Here is a 17,487-nt window from a genome sequence, read left to right on the forward strand (position 1 = left end):
AACTGGTACGTAAGTTAGTTCTGACTAGAAATTTCTTGTGAAGGTTCATCATTTGAAGGTACAAGATCATCACATTCACTATGAAGGCCCATGTAAAGCACATTTAACATGAGCCTATTTTGGATGTTTGCAAATCAAATTTTATCTTTATTTTATGTTTACATGTTGAGTTTTGCTAACGTCAGTGATATGGGGTGTAACAGTTTAAAACCTGGTCTGTAACATTTTCAAGTTACTTTTCAGGAGTTACAATCGAGATGAGCCTTTCAAAGGATCAAACCTTGACTGTGGTTGCTACTGGTAATGAAAAGCAAGTAAAGAAAACAAGAAGTAAGGAAATGACCAAACTTTAAACGCAGGTACTTACAGCTTGGCTTTGAAATGCATATTAATATTATCCCTTGTTCATTAGCATTGCTTTTTAGGTATCATAACATTTACATTATTAATCAATTCAATTTTTATTTCTCAGAAAGTATTCCTGTAAATTGAAAACATAGTTTTAGAGTAGTCATATCATTGTTTAATCATATTTTATTGCTAATATATACAGTCATGTAAATATACAAATGAACAAGTTGATTTCGAAATAGTAAATGGGTTGGGACCAAATTCTTATAACATAAGTGATCGGCTAAAGTATTGGTCTAACATTGTTTTATTCTCATATTTTAACTTATTGTCATTGTGATTTGATGTGTAAACTCAAGTGTTTCCTATTCTTGGCATAGAGTAAACTAATCTGTTTATATTTAGCATAGGTTGAACTTGAACTTAGACGATAATGTAAATGATAGGCAGTAGTCTCCTTTTAGATAATGTATGTTTTACAAATGACATTTCTGGAGTGAAATACGTAAAAGTTAATTTTTCAACAGTTATTTTATATTGTTTATAGGCAAGCAACTCGATCCGCATTCCAAGAGAGCACCGCAAATTTACTACATGAACTACATGACCTGGAACTTTCAATAGCTACCAAAACAAGAATTTGTAACAGAGATATCAACGTCCCCCGCCTCGGGAAGTTTTATATGAAGCATAAAATTTTGCTATTTCAAAAGATTGAGGTATGGATCTCAGGACATTCAGTCCAAAATTAAGATCAATGCTAGATCTGCAAATGTAACAATAAATTTGTTAAAAAAATAAAATGAAACACGTATTTAAAAATCTATCATGTTAAGCTTTGACCTCTAAGTGTGACCTTGACCTTGGAGGTAGGAGAGCAGGTGTTGTGCATGACATAACGTCTTATTATTGAGACCATTTGTGCCAAGTGTTTTCAAAATCCCTTGAACTATGAAGAAGTTATAGATTGGACACAAATTATACCCTATAACAGACTATGTAAATCTTTGACCTCTTAGTGTGACATTGACCTTGGAGGTAGGGACACAGATGTTACGCATGTCATATCATCTAATCATTGTGACTATTTGTGCCAAGTATTTTCAAAATCCCTTAATCTATGAAGAAGTAATGGACGGGACACAAAATATACCAAATAACAGACTCTGTTAACCTTTGACCTCTAAGTGTGACATTGACCTTGGAGGTAGGGGTGCAGGTGTTGTACTTGACATATCGTCTTATAATTGTGACTATTTGTGCCAGGTTATTTCAAAATCCCTTGAACTATGAAGAAGTTCTAGATCCGACACAAAATATACCCTATAACAGACTATGTTAATTTTTGACCTCTAAGTGTGACCTTGACCTTGGAGGTAGGGATGTAGGTGTTGCGCATGACACATCCTCTCATTATAGAGACTATTTGTGCAAAGTATTTTCAAAATCCTTTGATCTATGAAAACGTTATGGACCGGACACGAAATATACCCTGTAACAGACTATGTTAATATTTGACCTCCAAGTGTGACCTTGACCTTGAAGGTAGGCGACTGGTTTTCCTTTGATAAATGACAAAGTTATGGACCGGACACGAAATATACCCTGTAACAGACTATGTTAATATTTGACCTCCAAGTGTGACCTTGACCTTGAAGATAGGTGACTGGCTTTTACGCATGACACATCGTCTGATTATTGTAAACAATTATGGCAAGTATTTACAAAATCCGTTCATAGATAAGAAAGTTATGGACCGGACACGACATATACCCTCAAATAGGCAATGTTGACCTTGAATGAGCAAGTGCGACCTTCACCCTGGAGGTAGGGTCTGGTTGTTGCGCATGACACATTATCTTATTATAATAAACATTTGTGCCAAGTTATTTCAAATTCCTTTCATAAATGACAAAGTTATGGACCGGACACGAAAGTGTGACAGACGGACGGACAGACGGACGGAGCCTATTTCTATATCCCCCTTTTTCTTCGAAAAGACAGGGGACAATAACAATATCAAGATCTAACGAGTACTCTGATGTGTTTAAAATCTACGGCACCAAGGAAGGCATTGACAAAGCCATGCATGATATTCAAGTCATCTCTTATATTCAGGTATTTCTTGTCAAAATTGTTCCATTTTTGTTCAAATCGTTTCAGTGTTGTTTTCATTCTTTGCACATTTCTAGTAGATTGATACATTCCAATCAACAAAATACGTATTTTTCCCAAATGTTGCACACACAAAAATTGCCTGTAAAATGTGTCTAAAACTTCTAATTTACAATAATTTGTTAACAAACCATACTAGATAGAATATCCATAGAACATTCCTGTCAACCCTCAGGTCATTTCTAAGTATGTGTATGTGTGATAATAATTATTACAAACTGTTTTAGATTGGTCAGTCCTTTGTCACAAATTGATATAATATAGAAATTTTGTCCAGAGCATATCATTACAAAACATTTAAAGCATTTATCATTGCAATCAACACGGTAATCAAGTCTGCTAGATAAATTTATATTTAAATCCAATTAAACTTGACACTTTAACGAAAATCCTCTAGACAACCTTTCAACATTTTGATTGCATATTGTAATTTAGTACAATTTGACAACTGTTTCCTGAAATAAAATTATTATTAATGAACATGCTGCCCACGTCTGTTCTTGTTAGAAAATAAGAACAATAAACTTAGTATGCAAATAAATTGAAATATAAAAATAATAGGAAACAATCAAGAGAAGACGTGCCTGTATATTTGATGCCTGAAATAATGCACCAGTAAAGCTTAAAAGTCTCCATATGTCCTTTATTGTGTTGGCGTGATGTGAAACCCAACTAAAACAAATATTTGGCTATAGCAATTTGCCTGGTGAACTTCTGTGAAAATGAATTATTTATTTAATTAATTAATTCTCTAATATAAGGAAGTAACTTGTAATCAAAAGATATTTTACTTAGAAACTATAATGCCCAAAACTTGTAAAAGCATAACCTTTTTGTCCTCTGCTAAAGCTAAATAAAATATAAACCTTGGGCTAATCTTAAGGTTTCTTATTATATGTTAACTTGTATGGGAAAAACATGTGAATCTACCGTAAAAGTTTATGTTAGGGATTACTATAGACGTTTACAAAACTAACAGGACTAATGACCCTAAAAGAGGCCACCAGTACAGAGCCGGGTCACATCCATACTAGTGACCATTTGCTCACTCGGGTAGCTCATTTGAAAAATATATTAAATATCTAATAGCAATCTCTAAGACTTTGAATGAACTGTTCCAAGTTCACAGCTGAGCAAAACCATTTAATAAATTTACCAGGTGAATGGTGACATATGTTGAATATATTTTGGATACTTACTCAATGAGAGCTACTACATATGTGTTTGTGGAATATTTCATCTATCCATGCCATGAAGGTCCAAATATAAAAGGTGGACTTCTTCATGTCTAATTATTAATAAAGAGTGAGAAAAATGAAAAATCTATAATTAAACACAGCCCATTTTCATAACTACGATCTCAATAGGTATTTAGAAATTGCTACCCCGTTGCTTACCCCGTTGTTTCCTGGAGTAAGAAAATTTTCTCGCAGTGCTTATATTAGGTAGCTTATAGCTCTGTGGTTTCAGGGACGGATTCGAGACTGTGTCTTTTTTTCTACGCAATCAAGCTAAAATAAATTCTGTATGAAATAAATTAAAGTTTCCCCACAAAAATATATTTGAAAAGTGCTGATACTCGTCGATTTACGACGTTAAACATGTGTAACGGTTTAGTACCATATATATAAAAAAACATTTTCCGGCGTTACCGCGAAACACTATTCACCTACATCGGCGTTACCTCATAAGCTTACTTCTATTTTCTTTATCACCAGAATTTTAGGAAATATCACAAGTCTACCTTAAATCGAAATTATAAGGTATAGTATGCATTGTTGTACTTATAACAGTCGACATAAAGCCAAAATCTCGCTCAAAACGATAGTCAAGTCATCATTTTCACGAATGATCTTGAAAAGTAAACAATTTCGTGGAAATGATATTGATGAGGGATAAAGAGTAGTATCTTTGCAGCCGTATGCAGCTTTTCACTTTTTTCAGTTCGGTTAAATAAAAAATATATTGGCCACGTTGGAAATCCTGTCAGGTATCCGCCATTTATTGCACAATTCTGTGTTACTTATTGCACGAATCGTGCGTTATTTTCACATTCCGGCGTTACTGGATATACACGGTGAACATTAGCCCGCTTTAACGGTATGTTTATATATAGCGCAAATGACGTCAAGTCAAAGTGTTATTACATAGAGGATATTCGTTTGTTGGTGTGTAAGATATGAGTGTAAGTTCAATACTGAATTTATTGCACGTGTTGATTAAAATTATTTTATGCGAGCATATGGTATTTCGCCGTCAATGTGACCTTGACCATTGACCCCGTGACCCCAAAATCTATAGCGGTCATTTACTTTGCATGTACAATCATCATACCAAGTTTGAAAATCCTAGGCCTAAGCATTCTTTGGTTATTGATCGGAAACCGTTTTAACCGACAAGGTCAATGTGACCTTGACCTTTGAATTTTGATCCCAAAATCAATAGGGGCCATCTGCTGGTTATGAACAATCATCATACCTAGTTTTAAGTTCCTAGGCCTACGCGTTCTTTAGTTATTGATCAGAAACCCTTTTTCTCTACAAAGGTCAATGTGACATTGGCCTTTGACCCCAAAATCAATAGGGGTTATCTACTGGTCATGAACAATTATTATACAAAGTTTCAAGTTCAAAGGCCTAAGCATGCTTTAGTTATTGATCGGAAACCATTTGGTCTATCGACCGACCGACATACAGACAAATGCACAGTAATATACCTCCACTTCTTTGAAAGGGGCATAATAATTGCAGGTGTTGGGACAGGGTAGTGATTTTAAGACTAGCCCTTATATAAAATAATGGTTTCAGTTTTTAAAATTCAGGGAAGGTGAAGGGCGGGGTCTACACTCCAACAATCTTCTACGCAGTGATCTCCTCTTATCAGTACAGAGATCTCTGCCATCACATTTTTATCAATATTATATTATATATTTTTTAGCTTTTTAATTCATTTTTCATTATTTTGCATTCTTTTGATAATATTTTGATAAAATATAACGAACGTAGGTACGAAAAGTTAAAAATAAAACAGAAAGAGAAAGATTTACTACGTAACGGCCGGTTTCACATTTGAATTTTGACGTTACGTCATGTGACTTTCATCATCATGTGACGTCTGTGAAGGCAGTGATTACAATTCTGCCAAGGGAGGTTATCACTGTGAGAAGTTTGACACTCCAAGTGTCTGTCGACGTTTGCGGAATTATTTTCTTCGTATAAACTAGTGTAGACACCGGTATGGGGAGCGTTTATTATTTTTACATTTTTTTACCAATAATTCATCTTTACTTAAAAGGGCCCATTTTAGCGCAAAGAAACTAGTTTTTGCTTGTCAACATTTAACTGTGTACGACTAACATGCATATGAGCAAATCAAATAAATTTGACAATAGGAATAAGAAGTTTATCAAATGCCTTTTTAAGCATACTCAGTAAAGATAAAACGAGAAAGTAAGCAAAATGAATTCTTAATGATAATTTAAATACTTGCATATAAAGTCCAATACATTAATAAAAACTCGACAATTTTCATATCTATGGCATAGTAAGCAATTTCAGCACATAATTATCATTAAAATATCTGCATATAAATTCTTATGACTGAATGAAGAAACTCATTTGTTTTCAATGGTTACATCATTAAAGGTAGATTTATAATAACAATATCGAAATTTACATGCAAATATCATTTGAAATATGGATACTGCACTTATAAAAAGCAACATAGAAATTGAATTGGCAGCATTGAAAAGAAATTTGCAATAAGAATCTACAATAATGTGTGAAATGGCGGATATCCCCTTCCATATCGGAGAGTACACCTATCATACGATTAATGGATCCTCAACTCTTGACTATTTATTGTTGCATATTAATGATTTTGAGTTTGTATCACATTTTTGCATTACCCTATCTAACGACGAGCTTTCTGATCATAGCGGACTTTGCTTAAGTCTCCAAAGGAACAGTCACATCTCACCGCCTATTGAAATGCATGAGGAAACGTTTTTGAATCTGTAAAAACGTTTTCCATCTCTAAAAACTAAAAGATCGATGGCACTCACTAACTCAAGTCCAAATCTATTGTATACCGCAGCTACACGACGAAATGCAAAACGGAAATTTAACAAATTTTCTTTTTCACTCATGCCTCCATTACAAATACCTTATCCGGAATACTCTACATACTCGTTTTAAATATCGTCGCTTTACGATAAAATTAGAGTATTCCGGGTAAAGTTTGTGTGCAGTGACGAAGAAAATGCCGTTTTATATTTTCTTCGTGTAGCTACGGTATAAAATAGATTTGGACAAGAATTTAGTTTGTGAGTGTCATCCATCGTTTAGTTTTCACAGATGCAATGGTATTTCTTACGCAACATTGCCACTTATTAGCGATTCAGTCGTGGAATTGCCAAGTAAGCCTCTATAGTATACTAGAAAAATATTTTTGTTTCACTGTATACATATAAGGAAAATCATTGATCAATTTTAATCATTGATTAAATCAATGTTGACAATGTTATCATAAAAGCTCACCTTGATCACTTTGTGCTCAGATGAGCTTAAAAGCGGTGTTAGGATAAAATATTGCAACGTGACCATAAACTTTCACAGTGTAAACATTATCTGTTTATCAATCATTTTTCAATTTGATTTCTTTGCAAGAATATATGTTTTTGTTGTTGTTTTTTTTTCAATTTTATATACAGACTATATAAATCTGTTTGACATTTTTTTAACAAACATTGAAATTTAAAATATTATGATTATGTTGAATATGAATAAGTAAAAGTATAATTCATCATTGTGGCATGATCTCTTTAGCTAATTCTTACCAAATATTAACTTAATGTTCGAACAAATTAAACATTATTAATGAAATAGAAATAAAATACCTCACAATATTGTCTACCAAACGTTTACAGTTACCTTGAAATAAATGATGTCATTTTCTTTCGTGTCGTCAGAAACGATTTTATCGAACCTCTTGTTGTTCCTAATAATACTGATAAGGCCATTTAAGTCAACATCCTCTATTGTCCCTACTGCCTTGTACTCACTTCTAGGTAAATAACATTTCATCACTTGGAAAGGGGTTTTAGTCCATAGTTCGGCATTTGTATTGCTCCAAGATGGTTCCAATACGCCATGTTCATAGTATCTGAAATTTTCTCTGATTTTGTCTCTTATGATATTACAGCAATCATTTGGGCATTGGCGTGGTTGTCTCAAAGACGAGCTATGGAAGGAACAATGTTTTGGTGAGCAGAGCCCGGTTGTAGGACATTCTAAAATGTTTTCGATTCGACATTCTGAACAATGCTGTTTTCCACTGATTTCCCGAAGAATAGTGCAATGGAAATCATTTGTTTCTTTTTCAACAATGCCTTGTAACCCTTCTTTTGTTATTTTCAGAGCTAACCCAAGCTTCAGATATTCAGAAAAATTCTCCTTCGACAGTCTTGGTTTGTAATGTGCCATTATGCATCATACATGTTTCCTGTAATACATGAAGTTATATTATTATATAACATTCATAACTTTCCAGGCACATGATATATGACTGTCATATCAATTTTATAAATTATCGGACGCTGCCATTATTGTGTAACAACATAATCTGTGTGACAGGGCTGAGATTGAAACACATAAGTGTGAACATAACAGTCGTCTGGGTTAAGATTGGGATACATTATTGTGTAAATAACAATCGCAATAACAATTGTGACAAGGTTTACATGGGCATATAGTATTGCTTTTGTATATATAAATCTTTGTGACAGGAATACATTATTGTTATTATAAATATATATATACAAGAAAAGCATTGATGCAAAGCATCAAAGGGCGTCCAAACAAGAAATGCAGCAAGTGAAGATGAACTAGTAGACATATGATGACAAGATATTCTTATAAACTACCAGAATTGTATATCATTCATGAATGAGCAACGAAAGACATTGTTCATTATGAACTTTGATTGGCATGCTAGAGATTAGAATATTACTTGTTATTTCTTTATGATCGTGGTTATTAATAGCAACGGATATACATGTATACAATCATTTATAATCCATATGTGTAACGCATGATCAACACGTACCACACTCGTGTAATTGTCCCTTATTATATTATCGCTATTAGCGAAGATCCCCTCTTAAAATATCTGTTCATACTTAGTAAAAATATGCCACTGGTTATATTACCATGTTGATCATGTTGAGCATTATTGTTTATTATACAATAATTGTAATATCTATTAATTCTAATAAAAACAATACAAATTCTATGAATATTGTTTTCTTTTCTTTTTTGTGTTTTATATGCTATTTTTATACTGAGTTTTTATGTAAACTAATTTTTTTATTAAAATTGTAAAATAAATTTTAAGAATTCAATTGTCATATTGACCGACGATTATAAGTCAAAACTTAACTGGAAAAAGTCAGTAAATTATGGTTAATCTTTCAATATATAATATTGTTTATTCTTAAACCATGTACATGCACATTTGTATTTTTCTTTATCATTTTTTAAATTATCAATCAATTGAATAATTCATAAAATCTAATTTGCATCTTTACTAAACACGAATAACAAATTAAATAAAATGTTTCAAAATTGATAATGTCATATTAATACCATAAAAATGTACTTTTTTCTCAATTATTGTACATATTTATTGTTTTTATCTCATATAGATAAAATGAAACATGCTATTGTTGTTGTTGTTGTTGTTGGTTTTTTTCGAATTATAACGATATCAAACATCTACTCCAAAACCGAGAGAGACCGGACAATAAACTTGTGGTACTATTCGCTGGTCACTAGTAAATCCCGGTCAAAATAGACCGGGAGAGACCGGGAATTACCGATAGGAGTGTTAAATAGATATATCTATAAATAGATTTTCGGAATATTAAGGTCATCAACTGATCATTCTAGGATACATGTTCAACAATAACATACCATGATAACCCACTGTGTACTACAAAATGATAAATAAAAAAAACCCGAAGAGCGCGATTTATTGACGGAAAAGGTTATTTCATTTTTTGAAAATGTTTGCATTGCGAAATTCTCCAGTTCGCTATTCATTGTAACATATCGCGACATTTCGTTCTTAATTAATAATCAAGCACCCTCATACCAAACGGAATGATCGGCTTTTATTATGACCGACTAAAAGGCTCGAGAAGTTGCTGTCGCCCTTTCACAAAATCTGATTTCATTCCATAATAGGCGCCGCGCTTTGGCGCGGACGCCAATAAAACAATTTTTGTGATAGGGTTTAGATGGGGATACTTAATTTTATTGTGTATATATATAGCAGTTTTGTGAAAGGGTTTACATGGGAAAACATGATCATTTTCATTGTTTATGTAACAATCTTTGTTAAAGGGCTTAAATTGGAATAAATTATTTTGTATATACTAGGGAAGTCGGCGAATTAACTAACTTTCTTATCTAGTAATTAAAAGCGGCTGTAAACAAAACTTAAATATTTTATTATTTTTTGCAACTTATTTGTTTTTTATAACATGTGCTTTTATCATGCTCATTCTTATTGAATTAAATGACTTATAGAAATAAAACATATTTTACATACTGTACGAGGGACGGTCAGAAAATATCCGGACTTTTCATGCTCCTCTCTTTCCACGTGCAGCTATATACACACATTATATATTGGTGAAAACTACATTCATTCGCCAATAACGTGGTCAGTTTATTTTCAATGATAGTTGTGTATACACAGAATTTTGCCCTCTGAGATATGAAATGTGTTCTATCAAGGACTCTTTGTTAGAGGAACATCGCTCTGTAATAAAGTTTCTGGTTGCAGAAGGTGAAAAGCCCTGCCACATCTTTCAGAGGCTTAAAAAAGATTTTCTGATAAATGTGTATCTCGTTCAACCTTCTTCAACTGGGTTTCTCAGTTTCGTGAAGGCAGAACAAGTGTTTGTGACAGGCCTAGGATTGGGCGGCCAGCTTAGGCGGTGACCCAAAAACAATGGTAGCAAATGTTAAAGGCTTTTGTCAACAAAAAATCGTCGAGTAACTTTGGAGAAGGTAGCCAACAAGTTTGGCATCGGTAAGGCATCGGCACACAAGATTTTACACGAACACCTAGGCATGAGCAAGGTAAGTGCCAGGTGGGTGCCTAGACAGCTGTTCGCAGATCAAAATTCAACCAGAGTAACGAATGCAAAAGAACATTTAAGTCGTTTTAATCGTGAAGGAGATAAGTTTTTGAACCGCATTATCACTGGAGATGAGATGTGGGTTCATTATTCCGAACCTGAGACAAAAGCTCAGTCAGAATTTTTTGAAAAACGTAGAAAGATTTTTTTTTAAAATGTTGGATGTTTTTCAAAGAAGGGAGCAAAAGTCCGGTTTTTTCTGTTTTTTCCCCTCGTTTTGCCTTAAACTTTAAGATGCGTATGATATTCTTTTTTTTATTTCACCCATCCCTCCACATGCATACGCACACACGCACACACGCACAGTCACACACACACACACACACGCGCGCGCACACACACACACACACACACACACACACACACAATTAAACAAAAAACAGTTCGATAGCCATAGGTTTGTGTTGTTAGCACACTAACGGTGATCCTCCGGAATTTTCCAATAAAAGGACTATTGGCATAAGAAACTTATAATAATAATTTTTACGGTTAAAAATGAAACTATGTACTTATATTATAAGTAACGTCAATGAAAATAGCAGTCAATCATTCTTATGCTCCGAGTAACGTGTATTTTCCTTCTTTAAATGCACTGTTTTAACACTTATCTGTGATATACAGTCACAATCGCAACTTTCCGTCAGTCTTCGGATAAGGACCTCGAACACAGTAGTATGAATACACAGAAAGAATGCGGTATTTCGGTCTATCCTACGCTAAGGAACTATAAACATGTTAACAAATAGTGTGTTAATGCTGGGAGTTGTTGACAAGTTTATTTCCAATATATGTAGTTAAAGTCCACCTAAACTAAGTGAATTCATAGGTACAAAAGCAAACAATACATTATTTATATATTTATTATTGTGGTTGTTGTTATGATATCAAAATCAGATAATTCTTTACATGTTAAGTTGTACATTTAATTGGATTTCTTCCCTTTACTTGATATTCATTAATGCTATGTTATATTTCCTGAAGTTTTTCATGGCTTTAAAAAACTACCTGGTGCTTTTTCGATCAAAGTAGATCCCAAGTACTCTCCAGTAATTCATCCTCCCCGACGCGTTCCTGTAGCTCTTCAGAGCAAGGTTAAAATGGAACTTGATGCTATGAAAAAGGCTGGAATCATAGCCAAGGTCACCACACCAACAAATTGGGTGAATAGTATGGTCGTAGTCAATAAGCCACATTCTGATAAAGTTAGAATTGTAATTGACCCTAAAGACCTTAATAAGGCAATCCGTAGGCCACATTATCCAACAAAAACTTTAGATGATATTTTGCCGCAAAAATTGACTGCAAATCAGGTTACTGGTCCGTTGTTTTAGATGATGAATTATCATATCTAACCACATTCAACACCCCTCAAGGTCGTTATGGGTATCTAAGATGTCCCATGAGACTAAAATGCAGCCAAGATCTCTTCCAGCAATAGATGGATGAGTGTTAAGAAGGTTTACTTGGTTGTTGTGTCATTGTAGATGACATACTTGTTTATGGTTCAACTCGAGAAGAGCATGACATAAATCTTAGAAACTTACTTAATAGGTGCCGCCAAAAAGGCATCAGGTTAAACGAAGACAAACTTGTTGTTTGTGTCTCGGAGGTTAAGTATTTTGGTCACATCCTCTCAGCTGATGGATTGAAGCCAGGCCCCGGAAAATGTAGGGCTATCCAAGAGATGGAAGCGCCTAAAAACAAGTCTGAGCTTAAAACAATACTTGTCATGATAACCTATCTATCTAGATATGCCCCAAACTTGTCCGAGATTATTCATCCACTCTCAGAAATATTAAAGAAAGATGTCATTTTTCACTGGGATGCTCCACAAGCATTTCAGAAAGTCAAAGACATACTTACTGAGTGTATAGGCCCAGTGTTATCTTATTTTGATCCAAATAAGGCACTAGTACTTCAGTCTGACAGTTCTCAGCATGGCCGTGCTTCTACTTTAATGCAAAATGGAAAACCTATAGCCTTTGCCAGCAAATCCTTGACCAACTCAGAAAGGTCATGGGCCATGATTGAGAAAGAACTTCTTGCCATAGTATTTGGCATGACAAAGTTCAGACAATATATCTACGGTAGGCACATAACTGTAGAAACAGATCACTTACCCTTGATCAGTGTTGTTAAGAAATCCCTATACAGTGCCCCGGCAAGATAACAAAGGCTCTTATTAGCGTTACAAAGCAGGCACTCAAATACCCGTTGCTAACACATTGTCTCGGAAATATTTGCAAGATACTTATCCAGAAATTTCCGAAAATACCAATTTGCATGTTCTCTTCATAACAAAAAACTTGCCATACACAGATCAAAAACTTGGTGAAGTAAGGTCAAAAACATAGTCAGATCCAACACTCATGACCTTGAAGTAACAAAAAATAACAAAAAACTTGCCATACACAGATCAAAAACTTGGTGAAGTAATGTCAAAAACATAGTCAGATCCAACACTCATGACCTTGAAACAAATCATTATTCAAGGCTGGCCTGAAAAACGCAAAGACTGCAATTCTCAAGTTCTAGAATACTGGAATTATGAAGATGAACTCACTGTTGTAGATAATATCATCTACAAAGGTCAAAGGTTGATTATTCCTAAGTGTCTAAAATCTGAAATGTTAAATTTGCTACATAAAGGTCACCTAGGTCAGGAACGTAGCTTCCACAGGGCACAAAATTCTATGTTTTGGCCTAACATTAGCAAAGACATAGTGCAGAAAGTGCAACAGTGTTCTGTATGTGCAGAGCATCAAAGGTCAAATTCAAAGGAACCCTTGGTTTCACATGAAATCCCCGTGGCAGGTAATAGGTACTGATGTATTTACATTAGATAACCAAGACTAATTGTTAATATGTGACTACATGAGCAACTATTTTGAAGTTGACATGATTAAAAATACAAACAGTAGCACTATCATTATTAAGTTAATGAGAACTTGGTTTTCAAGACATGGTATTCCCCAGAAAATAGTTACAGATGGTGCTAGTTATTACACATCACAAGAATTTAAAGAATTCACAACTAAATGGGACATAAAGCATGTAAGGTCATCACCTGAATATCCCCAAAGTAATGGCCTTAGTGAATCATGCGTGAAGAAAGTAAAAACATTGCTTAAAAAATGCAAGATGGGACAGACCCTTTGATAGCAATTTTAGAATTACGTGCTACCCCGCTAAGCATGGGTTATTCTCCCACTGAAATCTTAATGGGAAGAAAAATAAGGACATTTATACCTATGTCTGAAAAGAACACAACAGATTTTAAGAGAATAAGGTCACTTCTTGAAAAACAAAAGTGCATTCAAAATAAGAATTATGATAAACATACAAGGCCCCTTAAACCATTTAACATAGGAGAAAATGTTAGAATTCAGCAGGGAAAATCTTGGAATCCCGCTGTCATTCAAGAAAAATTAGACAATCGCTCCTATTCTGTAGAAACACCTGATGGTGGTCAATATATCCGAAACAGGCAACATCTCATGAAGGATTATACCTGCCAAGATAATGACCCTCCATTAAACACTGATAACGATCAAATTACACAGGCCATTTGTAGTAATCAAGACATAGCAGATTCCCATGATAAACCTTCACACCAGTTAACCTCACAGCATGCGAGTGTCAAGAGTGATAATCTGACCTTTAATCACTCAAAGTCGCCTGTATCAACAAATACTCTCAAACTGCCAAACATTTTTTAACTCGTTCTGGGAGGCAGGTTAAACCAAAGATAATTCAGTCTGTGTAAAATAAATGAAAATATAAACATTGAACAAATAGGCATAAATTGCAGTAGTGTTTATTGTGCTATAAATAGGAAAATTACAAAGATTATATTGACAATATGAAAGCATTATCTAGGACATATTTATCATAATGATTAAATGTGTTTATCTCAAATACATTAATTGATGTCAGTCTTGACATTATTTTTATTGCTGAATGCTTTCTCAGAATAAATTGACATTTATAGCGAGCTTCTCAGATTTCAAACAAAGGGAGATGTTATGATATCAAGATCAGATAACTCTTTACATGTTTAGTTGTACAGTGTTAATGGGATTACTTCCCTTTACTTGATATTCATTAATGCTATGTTATATATATGATCATGCCTCTCTGATACCTGAGTCATTCTCACTTGAGCTCTGGTCTTAACAACATGTATTTAATGGTTATAATAAATAGTAGAATAGTTTGAATCTTGTTATCATCCATACAACAGTTGTAGAATCCGAAAGTACAAAAAAACCAACCTGTTGACATTTAGTCGGATTTTGTTAAAATTGTACATCAGTGGGCATATTTAAATTACAAATTGTTGTCAGACATATTTTCAACCATTAGAGTACCAAAACACAAAATACTTTTATTTTGGATGTCAAATATATATACATTCGTTTTACATTATCTCTGTTTCTGTTTACATGGTAGAACTGCTTTCAATCTGTATTGTTTCCGAGGTTATTATAGATAAAAGCCGAGGGTGTTCCGATTGAAGCAGCCAACAGCCACCCTACTTAATTAAATCCAACGGTTTTTTTGACACGTATACAACGGCCAATCTTTATCGAGCATTAGCGTGTGAAGAAAAAAATCAATAATTGCCCTAACGCGACCTAGAGTCACTGCCACACAACTGTACATTTTCTGTGTCTTCTTTAAAGATTTTTATATTCTTTTATAAAAATTTATGTTGTTTGTCTTATTGCTAAGTTATTAATATGTTGCCCTTCTTTTCTTTTATTAAGCGCTTCGCTTATAGCTTTATCCAATAGTTTGGTAGTGTATAAAATATTGTTGCATTTCATCATGTTTTGTTCTATAAAAATATTTCTAGTTGTTTTAAAGTCTCGTTTAGCGTTGTAACAATTAATATCAAACCATTTACTGCTTACTTTTTCTTCGATTCATTTCTAAGTTTCTTTGCAAATTTTCGCAAATATTTCTAATGCGTTGTCATAAAAAGATTCTGTAAAGTTGTTTACCATTTTGTCAATCTGACTGCTTAATTAATGCATGGTTGGTTAACTATTCGATATATTCATGATTATTTATAAGACGTGTGCGGAACACCTCGGACTTTTCGCTATCTCATTTTATTTGAGTCGATTTATTTTCGTATTCCTGCTGAGTTTGTATTTTCATTATGCTAAATGTTAACGGTGCGTGATCCGAATGTTCATTAAATTCCCGTACAGAAAAATGTGAAACGGTTTCAAAATCACGTTGGTTTAGTCATGCTTTGTCCTCTACACGAGCAGTATTTAAAACAACCTTCGTCACGGTCATTTAACAAACGGCCATTGGCTATTTATAGCCCGATAGATATACAAGTGTGACGATTGTTCTCTTCTGTCTATATTCTGAAATGATATTTAGTGGTTTTATACCTAAATTGCCGATAAGATAATTGTAAACAAATATGTTATCTTGTGTTTAAAAGTAGAGTTTGATCTTTTATAAATAAGTACACAATACATGAAAATTAAATGATTATTTAACAACTTATTCGTAGCAATTATTTGTTATAACGGGCATATTTCTATTATTTCTAAAATATCAGAACAATTCGTCCTTAAAATCCTTCGAACTCAATGCCATTCGTACCAATATTCGACCCATTATCAATATCTCTTGGATGCTTGATTTCCTTAACTTCAGTAAACGATCATAAGCTACATTATTGGGTATAAATCAAGTTCAAAGCTGTGGACAGTCAGTCTCTGCCCAGCTGCCCAAGTGTCAACATCACTGAAATGATTTATATTTTAGATTAATTACTTGGAATCTTGCACTATTTACGAAGTATATCAATTGCATCAATTTAACATTGCGTTAGGTGTAATTGGTAATACTATAGTATTGAAAACTCGATATCCAAGTGGTTTTTATAATATATTAAATAGCCTAAAAAGTTTCACCCCAATTTTATATCAAATTCAAGAAAAACAAATTTAAAGCACTTTACTGTTATAAACACTTATTAATTAAACTTGATTCCAAAGTTTGAACAAATCAGTTTTTTTCATTTCTGTTATCAATCAACTGGCAACGTAGCCATAAGAAAAATTATATATAATTATAACATCTAGCCCGTGCACGTTACACAAGTATCTATTACGCGACGCCTACTATTTATCGACCATGTAGCCTTTATTTACACGTTTCAAAATTTCGACAATAGTATTTGACGGACAATCATGACGTCATTCCTTTGCTCTAACCGTACTGTATTTTTAATAGGGTACAGGTAGGTGTCCAATATTAAAGTATAAGTGCAATAATATGAAATTAGACAAAGCCTATAAACGGGGAAGTCGTTAAAAAAATCCTTTCATTCTTTCCGTTTTAAAGGTGTCATTCGGTATTACATGCACCGCTTCCGTTTTCGCTCGGAACAATCAACGATTATTATTGAGCCGAAAAGTTGCAATTGTTCGGTTATCGGAATACCCCGCCTATTATCAATGAGCGACATTGAAAATGGCAGTGCCCAACTAGAACTTAAACTGAAAATTTCATTGATAGGTATAGAATTCTATATATTCTTTGTTTTTTATTTGATTTCTTTTTAAATATTCACGTGTAGTCTATAGCCGGGCAAGCCAAAGCCCGGGCCCGCGAAGCTCTTTGACTTCCCCGTATTATCACTTGAAGGGAAAATTTATTTCAATTAAGAAAACAAAAGAAAAAGGCTTGTAATTGGCTCGTCGTGAAAACAAATTGTCATACAG

The 17,487-nt window shown here is 33.8% G+C and overlaps 1 protein-coding gene across 1 annotated transcript; it reads right to left on the minus strand.

Annotated features, from left to right (window-relative positions):
- Positions 1–7,457: 7,457 nt before the first annotated feature.
- On the minus strand, positions 7,458–8,009 carry LOC132740279 (uncharacterized protein CXorf38 homolog; the record flags this gene model as incomplete). Its single annotated transcript, XM_060728158.1, has 1 exon — positions 7,458–8,009. A coding segment is annotated over exon 1 (552 nt), but the record flags the coding sequence as incomplete, so codon positions are not given.
- Between the last annotated feature and the right edge of the window lie 9,478 nt (positions 8,010–17,487).

The sequence above is a fragment of the Ruditapes philippinarum genome, unplaced genomic scaffold, assembly GCF_026571515.1.
Source record: "Ruditapes philippinarum isolate M1 unplaced genomic scaffold, ASM2657151v2 ctg10562_1_1_1_1, whole genome shotgun sequence".
In the NCBI taxonomy this organism is placed as follows: domain Eukaryota; kingdom Metazoa; phylum Mollusca; class Bivalvia; order Venerida; family Veneridae; genus Ruditapes; species Ruditapes philippinarum.